Source organism: Capricornis sumatraensis, chromosome 2 (assembly GCF_032405125.1).
Source record: "Capricornis sumatraensis isolate serow.1 chromosome 2, serow.2, whole genome shotgun sequence".
NCBI classification, from domain to species: Eukaryota; Metazoa; Chordata; class Mammalia; order Artiodactyla; family Bovidae; genus Capricornis; species Capricornis sumatraensis.
In genome coordinates this window covers 40,634,772-40,658,899 of record NC_091070.1, presented here as the reverse complement: position 1 = coordinate 40,658,899, position 24,128 = coordinate 40,634,772, and the positions used below count along the sequence as shown (strand labels likewise).

Below are 24,128 nucleotides of genomic sequence, written 5' to 3'. Positions count from 1 at the left end.
TTGTTCCTTATATGGGGTGAGGGTAGGGAGTGTGTCCAGAGGTTGGGCCAGAGGGCTGGCCTTCGGTGTTTTGCCCACCCCTGAGGTCATGTATGGATGTGAGAGTTGGACTGTGAAGAAAGCTGAGCGCCGAAGAATTGATGCTTTTGAACTGTGGTGTTGGAGAAGACTCTTGAGAGTCCCTTGGACTGCAAGGAGATCCAACCAGTCCGTTCTAAAGGAGATCAGTCCTGGGTGTTCATTGGAAGGGCTAATGCTGAAGCTGAAACTCCAGTACTTTGGCCACCTCATGTGAAGAGTTGACTCATTGGAAAAGACTCTGATGCTGGGAGGGATTGGGGGCAGGAGGAAAAGGGGACGACAGAGGATGAGATGGCTGGATGGCGTCACTGACTCGATGGGCGTGAGTCTGAGTGAACTCCAGGAGTTGGTGATGGACAGGGAGGCCTGGCGTGCTGTGACTCATGGGGTCGCAAACAGTAGGACATGACTGAGCGACTGAACTGAACTGAGGTAATATTGTGTGCAGGGGGCGTGTGCTTTTGCTTTAATCCCCTACTTTTGCTCTAGACTTTTCAGAAGTGGCAGATGGAATTTTTTGGTCTCTGTATCTTTTGTCTATAATTTTGCCCCAACTGCGCATGTACACGGCTATTTTTAGTCCAAAAATATATAGTTTCTTTATATTTTGCTGCTTAAGGAGAGGTTTATTTTTTAGGCTCCAGCACTCTAAGGTTTTCAAAGCACTTTAACATCCGCTATCTTACGTGCTTTTCAACATCGCTTTAGGAAGTTGCTATGATCATTCCCACCTTGGCAGGAAAATCTGAGACAAATAGTGTTATGTGACCTGTCTAGCTGGCAAGCAGCAAGGTTGAGACTCACTCTGGCTCTCCTGACTCAAACCTGAGACTATTCCCTGGGCCTCCAGTGGCCAGAGCAATGGTTATGGGGATGGTGATGAGGCGGGCAAAGAAGAAGCTTTCATTGCAAAGCAAGCTATTTGACACCCATACCTTGGTAATTAAAGAAACCTCTGGCCCTTTTCTCATTGTTGGATGGAATGACAGTTCCAATGAAGAAGTTTGCGATAGCAATGAGAAGAATGATCAGAAGAATCACTTGAGCCTGGAATGACAAAGTAACAGGAGGTCAAATTAGATTTATTCAATGGCCTTTTTACATTATTATAAAAGTTGTAAATGCCCACTGAATGAAGACCCTATCTAATAATTCCAGTTAAGATTCTACTATCGTAGGTAATAAGGGTGTTCTTCTAAAATGGCATCTTAATAAGCCTTATTTGGTCTAAGAACAGATGTTACATTTTCAATGGTGCATGCCTTCTGAGGAAAAGCAGCGATAAAGAATCCGCCTGCCAATGAAGGAAACATAAGAGATGTGGGTCCAGTCCTTGGGTTGGGAAGATCCCCTGCAGGAGGAAATGGCAACCCACTCCAGTATTCTTAACTGGAAAATCCCATGGACCGAGGAGCCTGGCGGGTTATAGTCCATGGGGTCGCAAAAGAGTCAGACACGACAGCGACTAAACATGCATGCACGCATGTGCTTGTGCACTTGAAGGTGATATTTCAAGAGCATTCTAAGTACTAAGTGGGTAACTTAGTGCAGTGTCCCTAGGAATGTAAGTGGAGCCAAAAGATTTGACACTGACAGAGCTGTCTTCTTTCCTCAGCGGAGCTCCTGTGGATTCTTGCCCTTCCTGGGACTAACTGCAGGAGTATGAGAATACAGAATGAGGCACAGAATTCCCAGGATGCCTAGTGCACTCGGGGTCGAGCGATCATACCCGTGTGTGCTCAGCACAAGCTGTCTCCAAGGCTGACCAGCCAAATCATCTGTTCTTAGGTCCCTCTGACATTTCAAGGTATTTACTGGCTTGGTTGTTTCCCTCAGCTGGAAATGCAATTCTCCCTATATTTTGCAAACCTATGTCTTCACAGAAGCTTTCTTGCCCACTGAATCTAAACAGTAACAGCTAACGTTTGTGAGGGCTACAGTACAACAGATGCAGTTTTAACTTTACCAATATCCTCTCAGGTAAATAATAACCACCCACAACTGTATGAAGTAGGTAATACTGCTATCATCATTTTAAGGATAAAAAAATCTGAGGGATAGAGAGGTTAAGTAATTTACCAAAGGTCGTATAGACATAAACCAGGTTCAAATCCACTCTAACTACAGAGCTGGAGCTCTAAATTCTACCTTCCACTGTCATGAAACTACATTGCCTCCCTCAGGGAATAATCTAACGTATGTTCCCCCTGCTATATTCTATCTCAGTGCCCTGTTTATTTCCTTTATAGCACTTTCACAATTTACCATTCTATATTTACTTTTTTATTACTCATCTCCCTGTAGACCATATACTCAGCTATGACAAGGATTGTGCCTGTCTGGGTCACACTGAATATCCAGTGCCTAGCAGAATACCCAGCACATGATAAGCACTTCGTCAGTTTTTGTTTAATGTGTGAATGCATAACCCACAAATAAACGCCATGTAAGAATGTTTTCTATTGCCTTATATAAAATGGGAGGTTTTGGCTATCTTTTCATTTCTGGTGACCACTTGAGATCTAGTTACTGCACATAGGAACCTAGGAGTTTTGATTGTACTAGTCACTGTGGAGAGTTACAAAGCAAGCAAAAGACATTCTCCCCACCATTCAGAAATTTACTAACTGGTATACTAATCTCTGAGTGACTTCCCTATTGGCTCAGATGCTAAAGAATCTGCCTGCCAATGCAGAGACACAGGTTCAATCCGTGGGTCGGGAAGAACCCCTGGAGAAGGAAATGGCTACCCACTCCAGTATTCTTGCCTCGAGAATCAAACTGGCAGGCTACAGTCCATGGGGTCACAAAGAGTCAGACATGACTTAGTGGCTAAACGACAACATACTAATCATTAAATCCAGATATTCTCTAGTTCCAGGGCCTCAGGTACCCTTAGATTTGCTGCTACCGTACGGGATTTCAGAGGGGAATGACAGTTTCTGCCTCTGTTATCTTCTCCCAACACACTTGTCATAGCTTGTGGACAGTCAGCTAGGAAGGGGATACCAGGGAAATGAGGAAAAAACATAGGCCTCCAGTATGTACTATTGCTATGACCACAAGGGGTCTGTGCGTGAAGATAGCAGTAATCTTGTTGGCTATGTCACTGTGACTACAGAATAAAGGACAAAGTATAGGCCTGATCACATGAGCTATGACTTACTACTGCCTGGACTTTGTGCTTTGAGGACTTGTTCCACTGAGCACTGACCAGGCTCTTTTTACCATAGAAAGTAATAATAGCAATTCCTTTTGAATATGGAGTTCCTTCTATTCCTGCAATTTGTTCAGGAAGCTGACTAGCAGTTGTTGGTAATATCATTTTGAGAAACTAACCTTTGCTTCCCATTCCATTCCAGCTACTGAAATTCCTAAAAGAATCACCACTGTGATGGAGCCTATGATCCGGATGTCATTGGTTGGATCCACCATCATCGAATCACTCTCCTGGAACAACAACAACAAAAAAATCCCCCCTAAATAGTTAGAAGTGTTTTTTTTTTTTGTCTGTATGTGTTATTGTAGCATTTAACAATAAAAAAAGATACTATGCCCTGCTGTTTGGGGATAATAGAAAAATGAAGTGCTGATAAATTTGAGAAGATAAAACATCTAGCATTACTTTTTCCTATAATAATAAGCCTTTGATAGCCAAGGTTAGGAGTTAAAATTTTTAGAGATCCATTCTAGGCACAGCTTTTGAAACTATTGTAGCACTAAGTAAAATTATGGGCATGTACACTTATCACGTTTTGTTTCAGGAGAACAACCAGTTATTTTTGTGTGTCAAGGGGAATCCTAGAGAGATGAAAATGAGTGGTCTCCAATGTGAATATCAAAAAATAAGTGCTACTCAATTAAAGAACAAACTATGAACTATACACTCCACTCATTTATTCATCTGATTTTCAAACAGAGGTACTATTACCTATTGAATTCAGTATCTGCTATCACTGCCACAGAGGGGGGACTGGAAGCTAGCTCACACACTAACTAATTAATGTGCTCACATGCACGCCATCCAGAGGGAGCACCTAATGCCCAGTTTCCTACAGTGAATCCTGATGCTTGAACTTTCTTTCCCTTTGGACATCTGTAACCATATAGTAATATTGATGCTGACAAAAATGCTCATTATTTATCTTTTCTTTCATGTTTTGCCCTGTATTTCATATCCATTATTCCATTTGATCTGTACCACATTTGTATGAAAAACATAGGACAATATTATTAACCCATATTATGGATTTGAAAAGCAAGGTTCAGATGAACAAAAGGACTGGTCCAAAATCTGTCAGCTGGGAAGTGTGAGAGCCAGGACTCTAAGAAGTTCTGATGCCAACTATATTCAGTTTCCACATTCTGCACAATAAATCTATTTCCTCTCATCTAGCCATAATGATATCCTCTAGTGCCCCGAAAAAGCAAATTAAACCAAATTATCTTGCTTGGATGAAGAGAACAAAAGCTTTTAATTACCTTAAGAAGATCTACCACCGTCTCAGCAAATCCCACCACATACATAGCAACAGCCACTGCGTTGGCAAAAGCAAAGATCAAGCCTATAGATCCACCAAACTCAGGCCCTAAGCTTCTGGAAATAAGATAGTAGGCCCCACCTGAAACAAGAAAGGAACACGTTTTATACTGACAAACTGCTAGAGGATTTAGTTTATATGACCAAACAATTGTGACTGTCTGAGAACATTTAAAGTACTAACTATTCTAATTTTTATTTTAATAAAAATATTATAAATCCTAGTAATTTTAGAAATCTTGTGTCAACTTAATGAATAACTTAGCCCTTCTTTGAATTCTGTGTATAATCTACACTAGAACTATCTTGACTAAATAAAATCTAATTTATCAAAACCCATAGTACACAAATGCTACAAATAAGAATACAGCAAACTTTTCTTTCAAATTCTTTGTCTTTTGAAAATATAAAACTATTTGTCTCTAACTTCACTGGAGAGTTCAGATTAATAATTTCATATCTGAAATTTCCAGAAACAGGCAGGCATAGGCAGAAAATGAAGTAGGTAAAGTTTATCAATATCATTCAAGCTTCATTTCTGGTATAATTTTTTTCTGTATATTTATTACATTAAAATTGATAACTAAATAGTGCTATGTATTATCCACTTTATACATCAGACTTAGTTTTGATGATTTTAGCTCAAGAAAGCATGGTTATCCCCAAATACCCATATGTGAATGGGAGTGGCAAGTGGGAAGTAATATACAGAGACCTTAGGATGATTGCTTCTCTCTTGGACATTGAAAAGGAAGTTCTACACATGGCTGCAGACTTCTGGGTATGAGAAAGACTGAGCCAGAATGGCTAATCACCTTGAGAGTTCTGAGAGAAAGGTCTGAGTTCTGAAGGCAAAAATAAATAGTTGTTGAAAGGCCTAGGTGACTGGATGTTATCACAGACCGTGTGAGTTCATGACTTCCTGTCCTGAACTATTGGTAGAAGAATGACGCTGAACACACAGACCTATAACCAAAATGATCTCTCACTGACACCTTTTCACTGTTTCCTCCCTAGCAACTCCTTTGGGTGAAGGGGCAACACCTTCTCTATAAATGTAAATTTTTATTTGGGTTGGGCAAATCCTCATTATTTCCATTGTCCTGATTACATCAAGTAAATTAGCAGCCAATTACTAGACTTGGTCGAGGAAGAAAGGAAGTTTGAAGAACAATGACAAACTTTACTCACTTGTTTCCAGCCCAGGCCCACATGTTGCTGGATGATTTGAAAGTAACCCTTTGTTTTATTTTCTTTTTGAGAATCTTCTGAAGCCTGTTGGCCATTGGTAGCATAGCGTTGGGGTGAACTCTGAGGGCTCACTGAATGAGAAGTGTCAGGAGTGTCAGCTGGAATGCTCAAGAAGACCCCTTCTAAGAGGGCCTGGGGAAGAGCCAGCGGGGCTCATCCAAGGCACAAAGAAACCATTCATTTCACTTTAACACATGCTTTCTTTCTAGACACCTGGTCATTCTCTGCTTTATAAACATGATCAATCACAGGAAGTGGGCCCAAAAAATCTTTTCTGGAGAGCTCTTAATTTTTGGTGAAAAGAATCAGGCCTTGCTATTTAAATTTTGGATTATTTTGTTTTGTTTGAATCCTTTGGGAACTAATTATCAACGTACAAATTTTACTTCCAACATTAAACCAACTCTAGACATCACTACATAATCAAAGCTTGTAGTCACAAGTGCATGGATTGGCTTACCTCCTCTTACCACTCCATTTGTGCAAATAGCGGACATAGAAATACCTGTAAGTGTTGTCACTACCACACTCAGGCCGATGATGATGACTCCAAGACCTGAAAAATCCCCCAAGAAAGGTGTTTGGCTCCAGGACTTCAAGAAGTCACCAATAAGTACTTCAGGAGGCATCAGTTTGAACCCTGTCAAGGAATGATCTGTCTCCCCATGAAAAACCTGAAATGTTCTAAAAGATCCCATTGCATCCAGGTATAGGAAGGTCTAGAAGGTACCTGAAATGTACTAAACTTTAAAACTGAAGTTGTGTTGAGGAATCGGTTTTCAAGAAACCCCAGCTGGAGTTGTGCAGTAGCCTGAAAAGTAAAGCATTTACCCAATGAATTTGTGCACATGGACTTCACGACCTGCAATGTGCCAGAGAGGACGGTTAGACAAGAGACCGTAGCTGACCAGAGTAGACGGGGGCTATATGGACAGTACCTTATGTTTTCTTCTGGGTCCAACTTCAAGAACATCGAGCTACTTTCTCGTTCCCACCAAAAAGAAGTAAAGTATAATAAAAAGTTTTTGCCTACCCATAGCAAGCAGTGAGAATATTTAGATATCTTAGAAATTTTACCTCCACGAACAAACCCGTTAGTTGCTATTGCAGAAGTTGACAACCCAGTAATAGAAGTGACCATGGTGGAAAGAAGAATTATGAGAACTCCAAGACCTGTTAGCAATGAAAGACAGAAGATATTACATTTTACTCTTCTTCCTTGGATTCCCTATTGCTGCAGACTATACTGCTTTGAATTTAAGTTTTCACATCCAAGCCTTTGGGCCCCGGTGGAGTTCCTTCTTGCTAAAGAGAAACTGGTTTGCCTGGTATAAAGATCAAGTCAGAGAACTGCTCATTGTGATGAAGGATGGTCTCCAAAAGTAAACACAATCTAAAATGCGGCCCTGGAAAGAAAAAGTTGACTTATGCTGGTGTCCTGAGAGAGAAGTTACCCTGGCTGTGAAAAGAGAAAACATAACATTTGACCTTCTCTTTTGCTTGAGAGGAACCTGAATGAGAAAGCCGGGGTTTTGACAAAGGTTAAATCCTTCTCCATTTTTCTTGCATCTCTCTTGCCTGGCAGGGTAAAAAAAGGAAAAAAAAAGGAACCAACTTGGATTACCTTTGAAAACACTTCAGAAATGTCAGTGGTGACCTCTTTGAGCCTGTGTTGCCTTTACCTTACAAATGATCATGCGGGTCACAAGTTTAATTACCTCCTCTGACATATCCATTTGTAGCAATAGCAGAGGTGGATAAACCAGTGATACAAGTCACTGTCACGGCTAAGCCGATGATAATCACACCAAGACCTCAGTTGAGAAAGGAAAAATAAAGGCAATTAAATGGTGGAATAATCCATTTAGATTGTTTACAAAAAAAGTCAGCAAGTCTAGAGTAATCACCAAAAGATCTCCTCTTGAGTTTAACAAGTTGGTCTGGAAGCCACCACAGAGGAAATGCTCAGCTTTGAAGTTTTCTGCCCATGGTAACACAGATCCAAGAAACCCAAGACCTAAGATGTGCAGTACAAAGTTGCACCTAACTGAGCAACTATGGCTGGTCAAAATTTAATGTGAACCTCACTGTTTATGAAGTTCTGGACACCCAGAAACATAATAATTGGTCTGAACAATCCCAAGCTCCTAATATTATTAGTACAGGGTAAATGTTCAACTATCTTTTTATGTATATTTGTATATTTATGTATATTTGTGTAGGAGTGGAAAATCATATATATTAATAGTATAGAAAATTGTTCATCTGGCAGATGACTAAAGTAGAAAGAATCAAATAAAACTGCATTTACTTATTGGCTATGTGAACTCTGATAAGTTACCTATTTTCTGAGCCAGAAATGGCAATGAAATTAGAAAGAATGTGTGCAAAGTGGCCATGTATAAAGAAAGCAGTGGCACGTGTAAAGGCAGAATGCCTGTGTAAAGTAGCATAGTGCATATAACACAGTACATAATCAAAGGTGCTGCTTTTTAATCATATCCACAGTAGTCATAATAGTTATTGTTTATTAAAAGCCAACTATATATCCAGCTGTGTTAGGCAGTATGTGAAGTGCAACAAAAAATGAAAATGAAAAAAAGCTGCCCTCAAGGATCTTATGGTGCAGAATCATTTACTATGAGAGGGAGAATGTAGACCAGAATTCAGAGGAAGGCAAGGCTGTTCTCAGTTTCAGGAAATTCACAGCCAGGAGGACACTGAAGGCTAGCAGAATATGCTGTTGCCAAATTTGCCATGTTAGCATAAAGATTACTCTGAGCTAAAGACAACTGAAAAGAAGCAGATATCTCCCCTTATTTGCCTAAAGGCAGGACATAAATTTGTAAAGATGTCTCCTTTTTCCTTTCTCCTGGGTATAGTTATCAGCTAGAGACTGGAGACAGCTGGAAATGATACTAGAGGAATCTACATAGACTTTACCAACTAGGCCTTATCGTCCACTGCTGCTGCTACTGCTGCTAAGGCGCTTCAGTTGTGTCTGACTCTGTGCGACCCCAGAGACGGCAGCCCACCAGGCTCCCCCGTCCCTGGGATTCTGCAGGCAAGAACACTGGAGTGGGTTGCCATTTCCTTCTCCAATGCATCAAAGTGAAAAGTGAAAGTGAAGTCGCTCAGTCGTGTCCGATTCTTCACTACCCCATGGGCTGTAGCCTACCAGGCTCCTCTGTCCATGGGATTTGCCAGGCAAGAGTACTGGAGTGGGGTGCCATTGCTTTCTCTGTATCTTCCACTAGTTCCCCCATATATTTGCCTTTCCACAATGTGCCACTCTAGACATTCAGTCTTTTCCTTTGTCTTGTTATTTCTCTAAAAATGTGTTGTTCTTTTGTTCAAATGCTTGTATAAGACCAAATTCTAACCACCCCTTTGAATTACTCATCACTGAGGATTCCCATTTATAGGCACAATGGATACACATGTTAATAAACTTCTGATTGTTTTTCTCTTATTAATCTGTATGTTGTCAGTCATACAACATACAGGGAATTTACAGGGTACTAGCCAATGAGCCTAAGATGAGTAGAGGGAAAATTGTAACTTCCTCCCCTTCACTGAAGGCTTCCCTCATAGCACAGTTGGTAAAGAATCCACCTGCAATGCAGGGGAACCTGGTTCAGTTCCTGAGTTGGGAAAAGCCCCTGGAGAAGGGATAGGCTACCCACTCCAGTATTCTTGGGCTTCCTTTGTGGCTCAGCTGGTAAAGAATCCGCCTGCAATGTGGGAGACCTGGGTTTGATCCCTAGGTTGGGAAGATCCTCTGGAGAAGGGAAAGGCTACCCACTCCAGTATTCTGGCCTGGAGAATTCCATGGACTGTGTAGTCCATGGGGTTGCAAAGAGTCAGACAGGACTGAGCCACTTTCACTTTCATCCCTTCATTACCTTCCTCAATGGACCAGTCCTGTAGAAACTATCAGTCATGTCCAACTCTTTTGCAACCTCATGGCCTGTAGCCTTCCAGGCTCCTCAGTCCATCGGATTTTCCAGGCAAGAATACGGGAGTGGGTTGCCATGCCCTCCTCCAGGGGATCTTCCTGACTCAGGGACTGAACTCGCTTCTCCTGCATCATCTTGCATTGCAGGTGGATTCTTCACTGCTGAGCCAGGAGGTCAGCCTTAAATTCAGGGAGAAATTATAGGCTCACAGGCACTGACATCATGCTGGCTGCAGCAGCTTACCTGCGCCTGTTTGGTGTGTTCCCTGACATAAAGTGAATGCTTCATAATTGTTATTGGTAGGCTCTTTTGTTCCAAGGATGTAAGAAGGGTAGTCAGCTAAGAGAGGCTGTGATCTTTCTGGCCATGCCCTAGACGAAGGGGCGTGGAGGGAGGTTAAGAACAAAAATGGGAATGAAGTATTGGAAGCTGGCTCTTTTGACACCTTCAGTTATATCCTGGTTCTAGCTGAAGTTTCTAGGCTCTTTTACAGTTTAAAATGCAGTAGGAAGAGGCTAAGTTGGTCATGAGATGCAAACATCAACTATATTGATTTGGCCCCTAGAGTTTATCTTAAACACTTGGTGTTATAAGAAATGATTGCACTAAATTCTCTGTATCTTTTACAGGGATCCTGTGATGAGCATTGCCTCTATATCACTGTGCAGTTTCAGGTCTGTGTGCCACTAAAGATGGTTTCCTTTTATTGTTTTTGCTCATTAACTCTTGATGTTGTTTCATAGCAAATGTTTAGCTTACCCCAGCAACTGGACTGAATCATATAGTTTGTATTTCATGATATTAAAACTAGTCTGACTTTTAGTGTTTTCCTACCTTTATATTCATTTTGCCTTTATTTCTGAACAATTCTTAATTTATCCTTTTGCATTATGTATATTTCTGTAAACTATTTAGAATCCTGGTATAAAGTATGTATTTAAACAGCAAGGGATTTGCATACATCTCACAATCAAATATAAAATCCCAGGGTAAAAGCAACTTAGAAAACATCAGGTTCATCCACAAACTTGGGTCCTTGAACCACCTGCTTCAGGAAATGCCTGGGGTGCTTATTTAAAATGCCCAGACTCACTGACTTTGGATCTTTCCAAGTGAATCCCAGGATTCTGCAGTGTTGTAATTAACTTCCCAGGTAATTCTTATGCACCCTGCAGTCTGAAGATTATTGAGCTATCCTCAGCCTATCTCAGGAGAAGGCAATGGCACCCCACTCCAGTACTCTTGCCTGGAAAATACTATGGATGGAGGAGCCTGGTAGGCTGCAGCCCATGGGGTTGCTAAGAGTCGGACATGACGGACCGACTTCCCTTTCACTTTTTCACGCATTGGAGAAGGAAATGGCAACCCACTCCAGTGTTCTTGCCTGGAGAATCCCAGGGACGGGGGAGCCTGGTGGGCTGCTGTCGATGGGGTTGCACAGAGTCGGACACGACTGAAACGACTTAGCAGCAGCAGCAGCAGCAGCCTATCTCAATCTGTGTCTGCCTGTTAAGGAAGATTCTTAGGCTTTATCTTCAAAGAATTGATTGGGAAACACTTAATCCAGCTTCCTAATTTTCAGACGAGAAAGTGAAATACACAGAATATAAATGACTTGCTTCAGTCTCATCTGCTTTTCACACACTTCTTCCTCACTTGATGGTTAAATTTATTGGATACTACATGCCCCAGCCAAAGTGGTCAAGACAGAGAACAAGTAGATGGCATTATCAGCTCATTCTAGCATATACTTTTGGGGACGAGGCAGCCAAAACGTATGGCCCCATAATGGTTACCCAAGAACTATAGCTGCCATTACTCCTGGCTACAGCTTCCTTCTGACTTTGTTTCCAGAGTCTGAGCTTGAAAGTGTATTCAGGTTTCTTCTCCAAGCTCCTCATAAAGCAAGAAGGGAGTATGGACTCATTTGTTTTCTTTCGCAATAAAAAGAACACAAATGGGACTCAGACAGTGACTTAATCAACTCATTCAGTTTTAAGACTGTAGCAAAGTCCAGTAAAACTGAGTAAGGTTGATAGTTAAGTTTCTACTGCTCACTAAAGTCTATTTTCTCAGAGTAAAGAAAAACCAAAAACCTCTATTCATAGAAAAACCCAATGGACACCCATTTAGGTAGAACTCTACTCTCTTCTTAAGTTAGACTTGACTACTTAAATAAAAGATCTTTATTGAAACCATATTGATATCTGAAAGTATAATAAACAGTTTAGCACAAGATAAAATTCTTCATATTCCACAATTTTGCAATAATCATGAAGCTGGATTGACTGGGAAGAATAATGTGAGATCTGATTAAAGTTCAGATTATCGCCCAAACATATGGGTTTCAAATAAGCTGCATTCAAAACAATCACTCTTGCCCTGGGCCACACTCACACCTCCAAACAAAGTATTGTTTCCTGATGATCTCAATAAGTTACTAAACTGCCCTTAAAAAACTAATTTTGCATGAAACCCTGGAGCAACAACTTGGCAATATTAAGATGCAGATTTTCCATGGAACAGCATAGACTTATTTTGAACCCGAGGCTGTAAGTGTTCATTTGATATGCATCATAAAGCCAGCAAGCAGCCTTTTGTCAGGCACCCAGCAGTTGCCAAACATGCAATAAGGAAAAACTGTGGGAACTGGTTCCAACTCTTTCTTTCTCATGTTAAGTTTCTGGTGATTCTGAATCTGTTTTGAGGAGTGAAGGCAGTAAATAATGAGCAAGTACCTTTTATATGCGAATTGAGACCCATCTTGGCGTAGAATTTGAAAGCACATCTGAACTTCTATTTTCTTGATACTCATGATTTTTAGCTATGCCCCCCGCCAAAGTGATATATAATGTATTTTCCATATATAGAGAACACCACTAATTTTTGTCACATTGAATCAGAGACTTCAATAGCATTCAAATAAATTTTCATATAAATTTAAGTAATATACTCTCAATAAAAACATTTTCCACCAAAAACAGTACTTTAAATGGAATATAATATCTAAAAACATCAACTAAGCACTCAAAATCATTTCAACATCATACATTTTCCATTTAGAAAAGTTAGCAATAGTTATTATCTTATTTATTTTATTATCTATTATTTAAACTTCTATCTGGCAATACTTCATTAACCTTTGATTTCTTACTGCTTGTACCTGAAAGTAATGCAATTCTTTTTTTTTTTTTTTTTTGGAAATTCAGCATTTTTATTAGTCAAGTCACATTTTCCCCAGTTTTTCTACAAGTTATTTTTACTTAGTGAAATTTTGCCAATAATCATAAAGGGGGATACTCTGATGAATGCCAGTATGTCCCCAAACATGAATATATTCTTTAAAATGGATGAATCTCTATATACCTGTGCACATAAAACTCTATGAAAAGATGAAATATTTACTTGAGCATTTATCTGGCTGGCAAGCTGGAAAATTCCAGCCTCCCAGGAGTTAACCCTTTACCTTTCCTCCCTGACAAACACTGACAGAAAGGCAAAGTAAAAGAGCCCAAATGCAGATTAATACTGTGACCTTCATCTCACATTCAGCATTACTGGTGAAAACAAGTTGCTTGTTGAGTTTTTAATTTACATTGAAAAGTATGTCGTGGGTGGTGGGGGGAGTGCTTACCGATTCCAGCTTCTCCAACAATCCAGGAGAGGCGAATGAAGAGCATGACACCCCAGATATTCAGCATACATCGTACCTGTGGGTTGAAGGAACATGAAAAAGGACGTGAGAAGTGACAGTGGGGCATCTTTGTGACTCCTGTTTTCAGGCCTTGTTAGCACGTAATCCAGCAGGACATTGAACTGATAGTTTTCATTTGTGTGTATATATATAGGAACTTTCTTACCAGCACACCTTTCACCCATCCAAACTTCACAGCACCAGCTTGATCTTCTCCCTTGTTTTCAGCTTGTTCATCTCCAGGTGTCCCTTCACCGTTAGCAACCACATCAGCTGAACCTGGGGCCACTGATACATTCTACATTTTTATAGATAGCAAAAACATGATATCTGGTCAACACATGATTCCAGAAAACTTCCAAAGGCAAATCAAAATAGTTGACATAAAGCGTGAGTCAAAAAAGGAAACATTTTGGTCATTTTAGTAATATGATTTTTTTTTTGCCCCGGAAGATGATGTGTTCATTTTGTGGGTGATTTTAGGCACCACTGAGACTGCAAGGGTGGTAAAAGAAACTGGGCAGTTCTTCTAGCGGTGAGAGTATTACCTTAGGGAGAATGATCAGAGTTGGATAGACTTAGAATACAAAAAGATGGAAAGAAGGAAGAGGGGGTGCAAGGCAGATAAGAAAGATTATCAAGACTGAATGAGGGGTGGGACTATCCTGGTGGCACAGTGGTTAAGACTCCGTACTTCCAATGCAGGAGGCACAGTTTTGATCCCTGGCTGGGAAACTAAGACCCCCACATACCGTGGGGTATAGACAAAAAAGCAAAAAAAAAAAAAAAAAGTGAATGAGTCTTTTATAAGGCAAAGTAAGATGAAAGTTAACATTCCTTACTAATGCAATGTTTGGCCTTCTTTCCATTAACCTCCCTGGACTTCATTTTATCCATCTGAAATAATGATAACAAAAATTCTCCACTCATGTCAGAATATCTTTAAGAAGATTCAATAAAGGAACACATAGAAGTGTTTTGTCTTTTTTTTTTAGGTTTAGAGTTTTCTTCAAAGGTGCAAAAAGTGTATGACTACAAAAATGCTACTCCTGTAGGGGAATTTTCTTTCAGATTTGATGTACCTTTGCCTGAGAATTGTTGGATGTGCAATAGTATTGTACAGAAGGTGAGAAGTCTCCCTACTGACTACTAGAAAACTAGTAGAAATAAGAAGTAGTAAGTCCTATAAAAAAAGATCAAAACCTTTACTTAGTTTTTTTTTCCCCCACTGTGGCCTAATTTTGAAAAAAGATCTTCCCTGTCAGTTGAATAGTTTCGAGAAGGAAATAGCTATGTTTCTTTCAAGTTAAGAACAACTTTCTAGCTTTTCTTTTAGATTTGACTGAATAATTTCAGATGTGCCCACTTAATTTAGCCTGTCTAGCACTTCACTGACTAATGGTTAGACTACACCCCACTGAGCTCCCCAAAAGCAATCTTCCCTAGTAAGGATTTTGAAATTATTAGGGGAGAATTTTAGATTCAGCAGTTGATTATGTTAATAAAGAACAACTTTATAAGGACTTCATTTGGGAACAACTGAAGCTCTTGCTCTTGCCATGCTCAAGAGTTCTTGCTTCTTTGGGCTTTAGTGTACCATTAGCATGGGAAAGTTCCCTGGAGAAGGACATGGCAACACACTCCAGCATTCTTGCCTGGAGAGTCCCATGGACAGAGGAGCCTAACGGGCTGCAGTCCACAGGGTTGCAAAGAGTTGGACACGACTGAAGTGATTTAGGACATATCATTAGCATACCCACTGTAAGATGACCCTAATCTGGGCTATTTAGTCAAGTGACTTTGACCTTTTGTCTCTTTGTAGAAGTCCTTTTAGCAAGGATTTCTCCCAATTTTGTTCTCTATAAGACTTTTTTCATGACACTATTATGCCACTTGGGTAATCAATGTAATACATGATAGGAGTTATTGTATGTGACCGGAACTGGAGGAGATGAGAGTTACATCTTAATACAAACCAAGGACCTGGCATAGAGCAGGCCATCAATAAACAGTACTGAATTCATAACGTGGACTTGAAGGCTACCCAATCTCTACCACTTAAGAGCAGAGAAACTTGTCTCTTATCCATTCTTGCCTCTTGTTTCTTTTTCCTTCTTTCCCTATTGGATATTCCATTTCTCACTATTTCCTCTGTGCAGGCCACATTAAATAAGAGATAGAAAGGGAATGTTTCCCAAGTCAGATCATCTTATTTTTTTCTGAAAGCATTAGGAAAAAACTGAATGGCATAGAAAACTGAAAGTTATAGTTAAAATTTATTTCTGAATTATTTGAGAAATATTTCCATTTTGAGCATACTCAATCCCTACTTAACAGATAATTGAAACTGACATTATATACTCGTATCAGTGTGAAGTATGGATAAACAAACTCCATAGAAACAGGCTGAGCTGGGCAGAAATTGGTGATCTATCTATACCAACCACAAATGTAAGACATGCATGTAATTAAAAAATTTTTAGTAACTAGTTCAAAAAAAGTTAAAAAAAAAGAATGTAGTAAAATAACTTGGGTTCAGATATGGATCCTTACATTTAAAAATATATTTAATTTTTGTATAATATTTTGTGTTCCATATCAGCAATATAAATATTCATTAGCAGTAGAGGCACCCCATCTTATAGGAGAGAGCTCAACCACAGAATGTCTTAATAATGTACTTTACTTAATAGATCTGTATAAAATACTATCATTTCAGCACTAATCATTATAAAAATATTAACAGAATATTTTGTATTCTTTTTTTCCAAACCATGTCTCTGAATCCAGTGTGTATTTTACAGTGATAGCACATCTCAGTTTGTGCTAACCACTTTTCAAGTGCTCAATAGCCGCATGTGGCTAGAGCTATTATATTGAATCTCACATGTCTATACAACAGTCAATTTCAGATGGATGAAATACTTGTTCTCCAGTCAATTAAAAATTCTATTTTTTTTTTGAAAGGATTCTACACTTGTAAGGCAGCTGAGTAGGTCAAATGTAAATTTTATTTTGTGTAACTGGAAAAATCAATGAGAGTGAGGACTTGAGGAATGTGTTAAAATATTCATGAATGTTGAAGAGATTATTTGGTTAGGAGTTTCATTTATTTGACTTGATATGAGAAAAACTTTCAAAATTGTCAATATTCTAGTTAATAAGATCCCATGGCCAGACCATCAGCAGCTACTCAGTCAGGGAGAAAGCAATTTCCTCTTTCTGGGTTAATTAGGGAGCCCATGAGACAGAACCTTAGTCGCTCACTTTTTAAAGGCAATCTTGGGGCTAAAATCCATGTTTCCTGATTAAACTTGAACTTGAGGGTTTGGTCCAGGAAATTGCTCTGCTCTTCTTTGAATTCTAATGGTAACTCTTTCCCTTAGATCCGGATTAGACTACCAATTATTGTTAAAAAAAAAAAAAAAAAGTATTTACAAAGTAGGCTAAAGGGTAAATAAAATATCTAAAATTCCTTCTTAAATGAACATTTTTATCTGATGGATGCCCTTCTGGTCACAGTTTAATAGTTCTTCAATTTATCACTAGGACATCACAATGTGCAACAAAAATAATATTCTATGAGGTCATGTCAAGGAAATAATTATATAAAAAAATTAGTAAGCAGCTATCTTCCAAGTTATTCAAAATTTGAGACACTGTAGGATCTATAACTCTCTCTTAGGTATGTTCTACCTGCTAGAGTCTCAAAGTTTTAAATATACCACAGTGGGGAAAAATTCCTCGAATGTATATTTATTCCATGGATAATAAAGGTCTGATAGCAAATTCTTAATAGAATCCATTTCCATTCCTTGCTGTCATGCAGAAACTGAAAAATCTTTGTCCCATATAAACTAGGAGACTTGGAATCTAGTTTGGCTACACAATTAATTCAGTGCTTGTCCTCCAGCAAGTTATTTAACCTTTCCTGGATACTGCCAATGAGGTTAAATCCAATGGGTTTTCTAAAAATCTTACTTTGAAGTAGTTTACTCTAAGGCAAAATCATTTTTCTGTTTGCCGTCTTCGTCTTCTAACATGGCAAAGCAAAACCTGGTTTCACTCTTTAATAAATGCCTCCTTTGTAAGGCCAAACAGCAATTATAAAGTTAACTTATCATCAAAGTATGGAACAGCACTTCAGTTCGAGGATTTGTAGGAACTTCATGGCTGTGAGCTATAACAGTGGGCTGGCAGACTCCTGGCTGGTGCACGTTCTTGGGACCAAGGTCTCAAAGACTCAAAGTTTTATGATTGCTGCCTGAAACCAGTTTTTTCCTCCATACTTTGAATTCATTTGTTTGTTCACACTCCATTACCATAAATTATGACCCACAACCTTTAATAAATGCATTTTAAATTGCATAGCTTTAGGGAATGATTATTTATTTACCAAGAGTTTTACCTGTGCGTTAAGTATTCAGAAAAGGTAAAGGAAAGAAAGAAAGAAAGACCATTTGATAAAAGGCTTTCCCCCCTCCAATACTGATAAACTAGTAAAGATTCAATCATGTGTGGTTTAAGTAAATTGCTACTGGATTTTTCTAGATGATTAAAGATTGAATTACTTTATTTAGTATAAAATATGTGATTTTTTCAGACCTCTGAAAAATGACAAATGGCTTTCTAGCTATTATCAAAGAAGAAAAATCAGTATATATATTTTAGTATTTATTAAATGTTTTTCAGTGTGCATTTTACTTTTTAAATAAAACTTAAAATAAAAATTATCTGGTATAAAAATTACCATGACCATCATTAATAATCATTTACTAAGTTTGTACTCATTATAAGCAACATGCTAGATTTTGTCTGCATATAAACTCTAACATTTACAAGCATCCTACAAAAACAATTGATATTATATAACTTGTAGGCAAAAGGAGAAGGGGGGTAATAGAGGATAAGCTGCTTAGATAGCATCACCAACTCAGTGGACATAAGTTTGAGCAAACTCGGAGAGACAGGGGAGGATAGAGGAGCCTGGTGTGCTACAGTTCAGGGGTCTCAAAGAGTCAGACACAACTTAGCGACTGAACGACAACAACTTGTACAGTACTGCAAGTAAGGGATGAAGTAATTTTTCTCTACTTTTAACCAGAGTTTTCAGAAATCCGTAATTCATGACCGCTAGTATAGGCATTTAGCTCTTTACTACAAAGAAAATGAAAAGGATTTCTTCACTGTGATATCAAATCATTGAGATTACAAATTCTGTCAATATCTATCACTCCTGGAGTTCTATTTAAGATAGAGACTTAAAATAATGTCTTTCAAGCCTATTTTTCATTTTACGTACTAGGACAAGCTTGTCATGTAATTTTTTTCCAGCTTGGAAGCTATAATCAGGATTTGCACAAAATCCAACTGATTTCTAACTAAGTATGTTCTGCCATTTATTATGAATGTACCGTTCCTACATGGCTTTCAAAACCATGATTAGGGATCAAAAAATCTCTCTTAACTTATACTATGTCAGTTACTTTCTACTTTTAAATTATTGAAGTAAACACTAAAAGTTATTTTTTTGCATACAAAATCAGTGACATGTCTGAGTATTAGTATATAATATTTGTTCTAGTGAGCATTTCCATTTGTGATTTGAAGAATGACCATAAAGTTGTCAAGGACCACAGAAGGTGACAGCATATTTACCTTATACTGCAAGTCTTCATGTTTTATTTGGGAGGTGGGGGGAAAGCAGAGGGAATAGCAGAATCAAATTCACTAGCAAGGAAGAAATGAATTGAAGAAGGCCCAGACTGTTAATGTCTGAAGGACAGCACGGAAGTGGAACACATGGAACAGGTGTTCACAAGTTCAGCAACACTAGAATGTCCATGGCTGTGTGAATGTGCCCATTGTAGATTCGCTGATTATATTCAGATTCTGCTCCCAATTTGGTTATGTGCATAGTTCATGATTTAATCAAACTGAAGTACCCTAGATGAGGGTCTTCCCCAGCGGCTTAGCGGTAAAGAATTGAATTGCAACGCAGGAGATGTGCGTTTGATCCCTGGGTCAAGAAGATCTCCTGGAGCAGGAAATGGCAGCCCACTCCAGTATTCTTGTCTGGAGAATCCCATGGACAGAGAAGCCTGGTGGGCTTCTGTCCATAGAGTTGCAAATCGTCAGACAGGACTGAAGCAACTGAGCACTCAAGTTCACAAAAAGAATAACTATACTGGTTCAGAATGATTATTCAGGGCATTGAGACAACCTAATTTTTAATGTATTTAATTTGCCATTCCTTCATATCTGAGGAAAAATCGACAAGTTAAAGCCCTTAGTCTCATCTTTTAAAAAATAATATGATATTTCAGACAGTCATCAAAACTGTCAAATGCAGCTATGACATTTCTCCTGTTCAGTCATTCAGACAGTTTTCTAATAGTGGCCTCAGAGCTTTTCTCCCCTTATATAAATATTTATTCAAACCATGGCTTTGGAAATTGTAAATCAGCCACTTTCCTCTCTATGGAATATCAGTCCTAAGAACACTGTGAATTTACACCATTTCCTTTTAATAGGGGCTTTCCTGGTAGATCAGCCTGTAAAGAATCTGCCTGCAATGCAGGGGACCCTGGTTCAATTTCTGGGTTGGGAAGATCCCCTGGAGAACGGACAGGCTACCCACTCCTGTGGCTTAGACAGTAAAGAATCCACCTGCAAGGTGGGAGACCTGGGTTCAATCCCTGGGTTGGAAAGATCCCCTGGAGGAGGGCATGACAACCTACTGCAGTATTCTTGCCTGGAGAATCCCAGGAGTTAAAATTTTCACTTCTTTTGTTTCAAGTTGAGGGAGGGAGTGAGAATATTTAAATTTTGATTGTAATTTTAACAAAGTATGCAGCTTTAAAAATTATCATGTGTAATGAGGTAGGGGACAGTGGGATAAAATTTTAAGTCTGCTCATTTTACTTCTTCAGGATAAATAAAAATCTCTTTATAATGTTCTAAATTTCTCTTTCTGCCCTTCCCATGTCTCAGAAACTCCTTGTGCCCCTTCTTTCGATCTTTTTTTCCCTCTTTTCCTTCTCCTTTTTCTTTCTTCTCCTTTCCCCTTCTCTCACATAGAAAAGGAAAATGACACCTTAGTCTGACTGGAGCTTCAAATTGCCTGGCTTCTCAACAGTTTTTCTCAGGGCTGCCATTTTGTCCAAAACCACTACATTGCTAATGTCTTTTGATTAAAGCACCAAATATCCCAGATTAAATCTAAATCTTATGTCTATAAATAAAGCAGCCATTTAGCAGAATGTTGGTGATACAGTACACCGCACAAGTAAGGTCTGGTGGGAAGAGGGGTAAAGAGACAGGGCATAGCTCTTTCTCTGGATGTTGCACAGTCTCCAGAGTTAGGACCCAGGGTCCAGGATCCTGAGCAGCCAAGGGGAATTGGTTATGGAGAGGGGTTTTCCTGAGGAAAGAAAGATGAGCAGAAACTAAGGGGAGCTTTTCACCTTTATTAGAATCGTATTAGCAGTATTCCTAGAATCCCTGGAGTGGACAATCATTTAATTTAAAAAAGGTTGAATGAATGAATGAATATGAAAAGAATTGTTCCAGCCATCTTTTTTTCTCCTTACCTTAAACCCTAGGCAAAAGTAGAGTGCATCTAGATATGAGACAAATAATTATTCTTCATAGTAATTAATTATATCACATAAAGAGTGCTATTCATTCCAAACTATGTTCCAGATGAGCAGTTAAATAAAGTGCATCAATATATTTTAGAACAAGTTACAGACGAAGAAATCTACGAAGCTTACATGCTTTGCTAAAGATTAGAAAAAGTGCTGCCTCATGCGTTTAACAGCTTGGCCATATTCCTTAAACAATGAAAAGTTTAGCCACTTCTTCTTTAGTAAAATTTAATTTAGTTACTTTTATATGCTTAAGTGCCTTCAGTAACCTTGGGCAAGGTTTTGAAGAGGAAGGGATAAAATGCTGATCATATACGTCTCTTCTCTCTCTTTAAAGAATATAAAATATACCCATGTGCTCTAAAGTCTATTTGCACAGTATTAACTACAGCAGGCACCAGTGATTTCTTATTTATTTATTTTTTTTACAACTTGTGGAGGCATTAATACCAATGTGAAACCAGCTTAGTATTCAGTTTGACATGCTTAACCAAGTGTGAACTGAATAGACAATAACTGTAAACAAGATCCCACATATTGCCTACCTTTCAGAATTCATTTTTTAGTTCTCTTTCCCAGCCACTAAACATTTGTGAAAGACCTTTTGTGTATCTTCTGTTTATCGTGAACTAGGAACAGTTGTATGAGTAAGATGGACAGTTTGCCATAGACCTCTTCATTGGACACTCTTATATTTATAAATAAATTTATAAACCTGATAAGGTTCTTATGGAGCAGGGAATCACCTGAAGGAATGAGGAGGATACTTGTCTGTACCCTTCAGCTTACCTTTGCAAGTTGCTCGTGAATGTCCAGCAGGCTGGGACGGTTGACCTTGGGCCCGCTAACACTGCCGGTGTTGCGATAGTACTCGATCTTGGGCACAGCATCCACAGTGTTGTGGCCAAAGGTTTGTAGGTAGTATGTGTTTGTGTGAGAATCGTAAGCGTGAAAACTGGCATCTGTTTTAGCCGTTTCCCCAGTTTGGAGGAAATTGTCGTAGCACTCCTGATTCCCAGGCCTGAAGCTGATTCTAAACCTGTTCTGGCCTTCATCCCCAAAAGAGGTTTCCTCATAATGCGGAGGGTCAGCGTTGTCATTCACAGCGGCGCTGCTCTCCCGGCTCTCGCTTATGACATTAACTTGAAAGCGATTGGTATTACTGGGCGTGGAATCCAGAAATACATTGGAAGAGTTGTTCAGTGACATCTTCCAAATAGATTTTTCACTAAGCTATTTTATGGTTGTTTAAAAAAATGTGTAGATTTGCTCTCCAAAACACTGAAGTGCTACATTAGGGAGCTCTTGACTTTTGTTCTAGAACAATGCAACCAACAGATTCTTGATATATTGTCTCCTATACAATCTTCAGAATGTTCTTCAAAGCTGTCATTAAAAGAGAAAATTAATCTTGTTCCAGGTAACATAAATATATTTAAGTAGGGTTGAGGTATGAGGGAACAGTTTTCTTTCATAACACTTACAACTTTAAATTCATTTCCTTAAAAATGACCTGTCTATGAACCTGGTAGCTCAGAGAGTAAAGAATCTGCCTGCAAGTCTCTGCAGGAGATTTGGGTTCGATTCCTGGGTGGGGAAGGTCCCCTGGAGAAGGGAATCGCTACCCACTCCAGTACTCTTGCCTGGAGAATTCCACGGACAGAGGAGCCTAGTGGGCTACAGTACCTGGGGTCGCAAAGAGTCGGACACGACTGAGTGACTAACACACTTAGGAACCTTAGTTACCTAAGCAATTAAATCCTGTAATAAATAACTGGGGACGTGCTTCAGCAAACAGAATTTCCAATGGAGTAATTAAAATGCCACCTGCGTTTCTAGTATTTGCTTGTACTCAATGCAGGTGGATTCAATATGACTTTAGAAAAGATGAAATTCTACCAGACAATTTGAGTGAAGGCTAATGAGAATATTCTCAGCCTGAAACACAGTACATTGACAGTACTAAATGTGGAAACTGGAAAGTATATTATGATTGATATTAACATATATTACATCATGAGTAAATTTCTAAAATATTTTTAGAATTTCTAAAGAAAAGTTCTGGTAGCATTATAAAAATATATCCTGTCAAGATGTCTCTGAATTCTTGGATCTTTTGCTAGTCTTCAAAATATTTCATTTGTTCATACATTTGTTTGTTTAACAAATTTTATTATGGAATCTTTAAAAAACAGGAGTATTCAGGGTAAGGAAATACATTTTAGTCCTTAATAAAGTTATACGCTATATTTAGGCAGAATAATTATGCTCTACTGATTCCCTTTAATGAAATATTTTCAATTTTTGAGAGGTTTTTATTTGACTGTGAGATAGATAGACTACATAATCATTTTCACAATCCACGCTATAATCCCATTTTAGAACGTTCTTTCATTAGAATAATACCTTTATTGATATCTTAAAATTTGGCTTTTCAAAGAAAATTCAACAAAGATAGATAAATACAAAAAACAAACAAACAAATAACCTTGCTTCTCCCCAGCAGCTATTTCTTTGAATTAAAGGAAAAAAAAGAATCTCAGCTTCAACTCCAAGTAATCATTCCTGGGGAAATAATAAGTGAAGCTATTACCTCTTTAGTTTTTAATGGAACCTCTCACTTATCTTCATAGCCCTTGACATCCTCCCCTTTACTCCTCAGAATCCACTTTACAGCATAATTTTAAGTATAATTTTTACCCTGCCCAGAAATATTTAACTTACCACCTGGGAGCCTTCTTCTCAGGAATCATACCCTTCAGCATCACCCAGGCATATATGAACCACTTGGCTCTCACTCCCCGCCCCCACCGCCCCAAACGTTAGGCTTCTTCTTATTGGCTAAAATCTTCCTTGAAAAAGATGACCAAGCAATGATTGGCCTGAAATAATACCACCCAGCCATTAGCACAGAAGAACCTTGAGTTCTACATCAACTTGTAACCAGGAGTAAA

The 24,128-nt window shown here is 38.8% G+C and overlaps 1 protein-coding gene across 3 annotated transcripts in view; it reads right to left on the bottom strand.

The window, feature by feature from the left end:
- The window catches only part of SLC12A1 (solute carrier family 12 member 1), an 87,084-nt gene extending 64,701 nt beyond the window's left edge, over positions 1 to 22,383 (bottom strand). Inside the window, exons 1-7 of one of the 3 annotated variants that reach the window (XM_068965454.1) lie at positions 21,964 to 22,383; positions 13,692 to 13,823; positions 13,466 to 13,541; positions 7,591 to 7,686; positions 4,564 to 4,703; positions 3,421 to 3,531; positions 1,017 to 1,128 (exon numbers count right to left, since the gene is read on the bottom strand). In XM_068965454.1, coding sequence (XP_068821555.1) covers positions 1,017 to 1,128; positions 3,421 to 3,531; positions 4,564 to 4,703; positions 7,591 to 7,686; positions 13,466 to 13,541; positions 13,692 to 13,823; positions 21,964 to 22,383 — 1,087 coding nt within the window. Of the gene's footprint in view, positions 1 to 1,016; positions 1,129 to 3,420; positions 3,532 to 4,563; positions 4,704 to 6,332; positions 6,429 to 6,949; positions 7,046 to 7,590; positions 7,687 to 13,465; positions 13,542 to 13,691; positions 13,824 to 21,963 lie in introns of all 3 variants that reach the window. The other 2 variants (XM_068965452.1, XM_068965453.1) reach the window with 2 other exon arrangements.
- Positions 22,384 to 24,128: the final 1,745 nt, after the last annotated feature.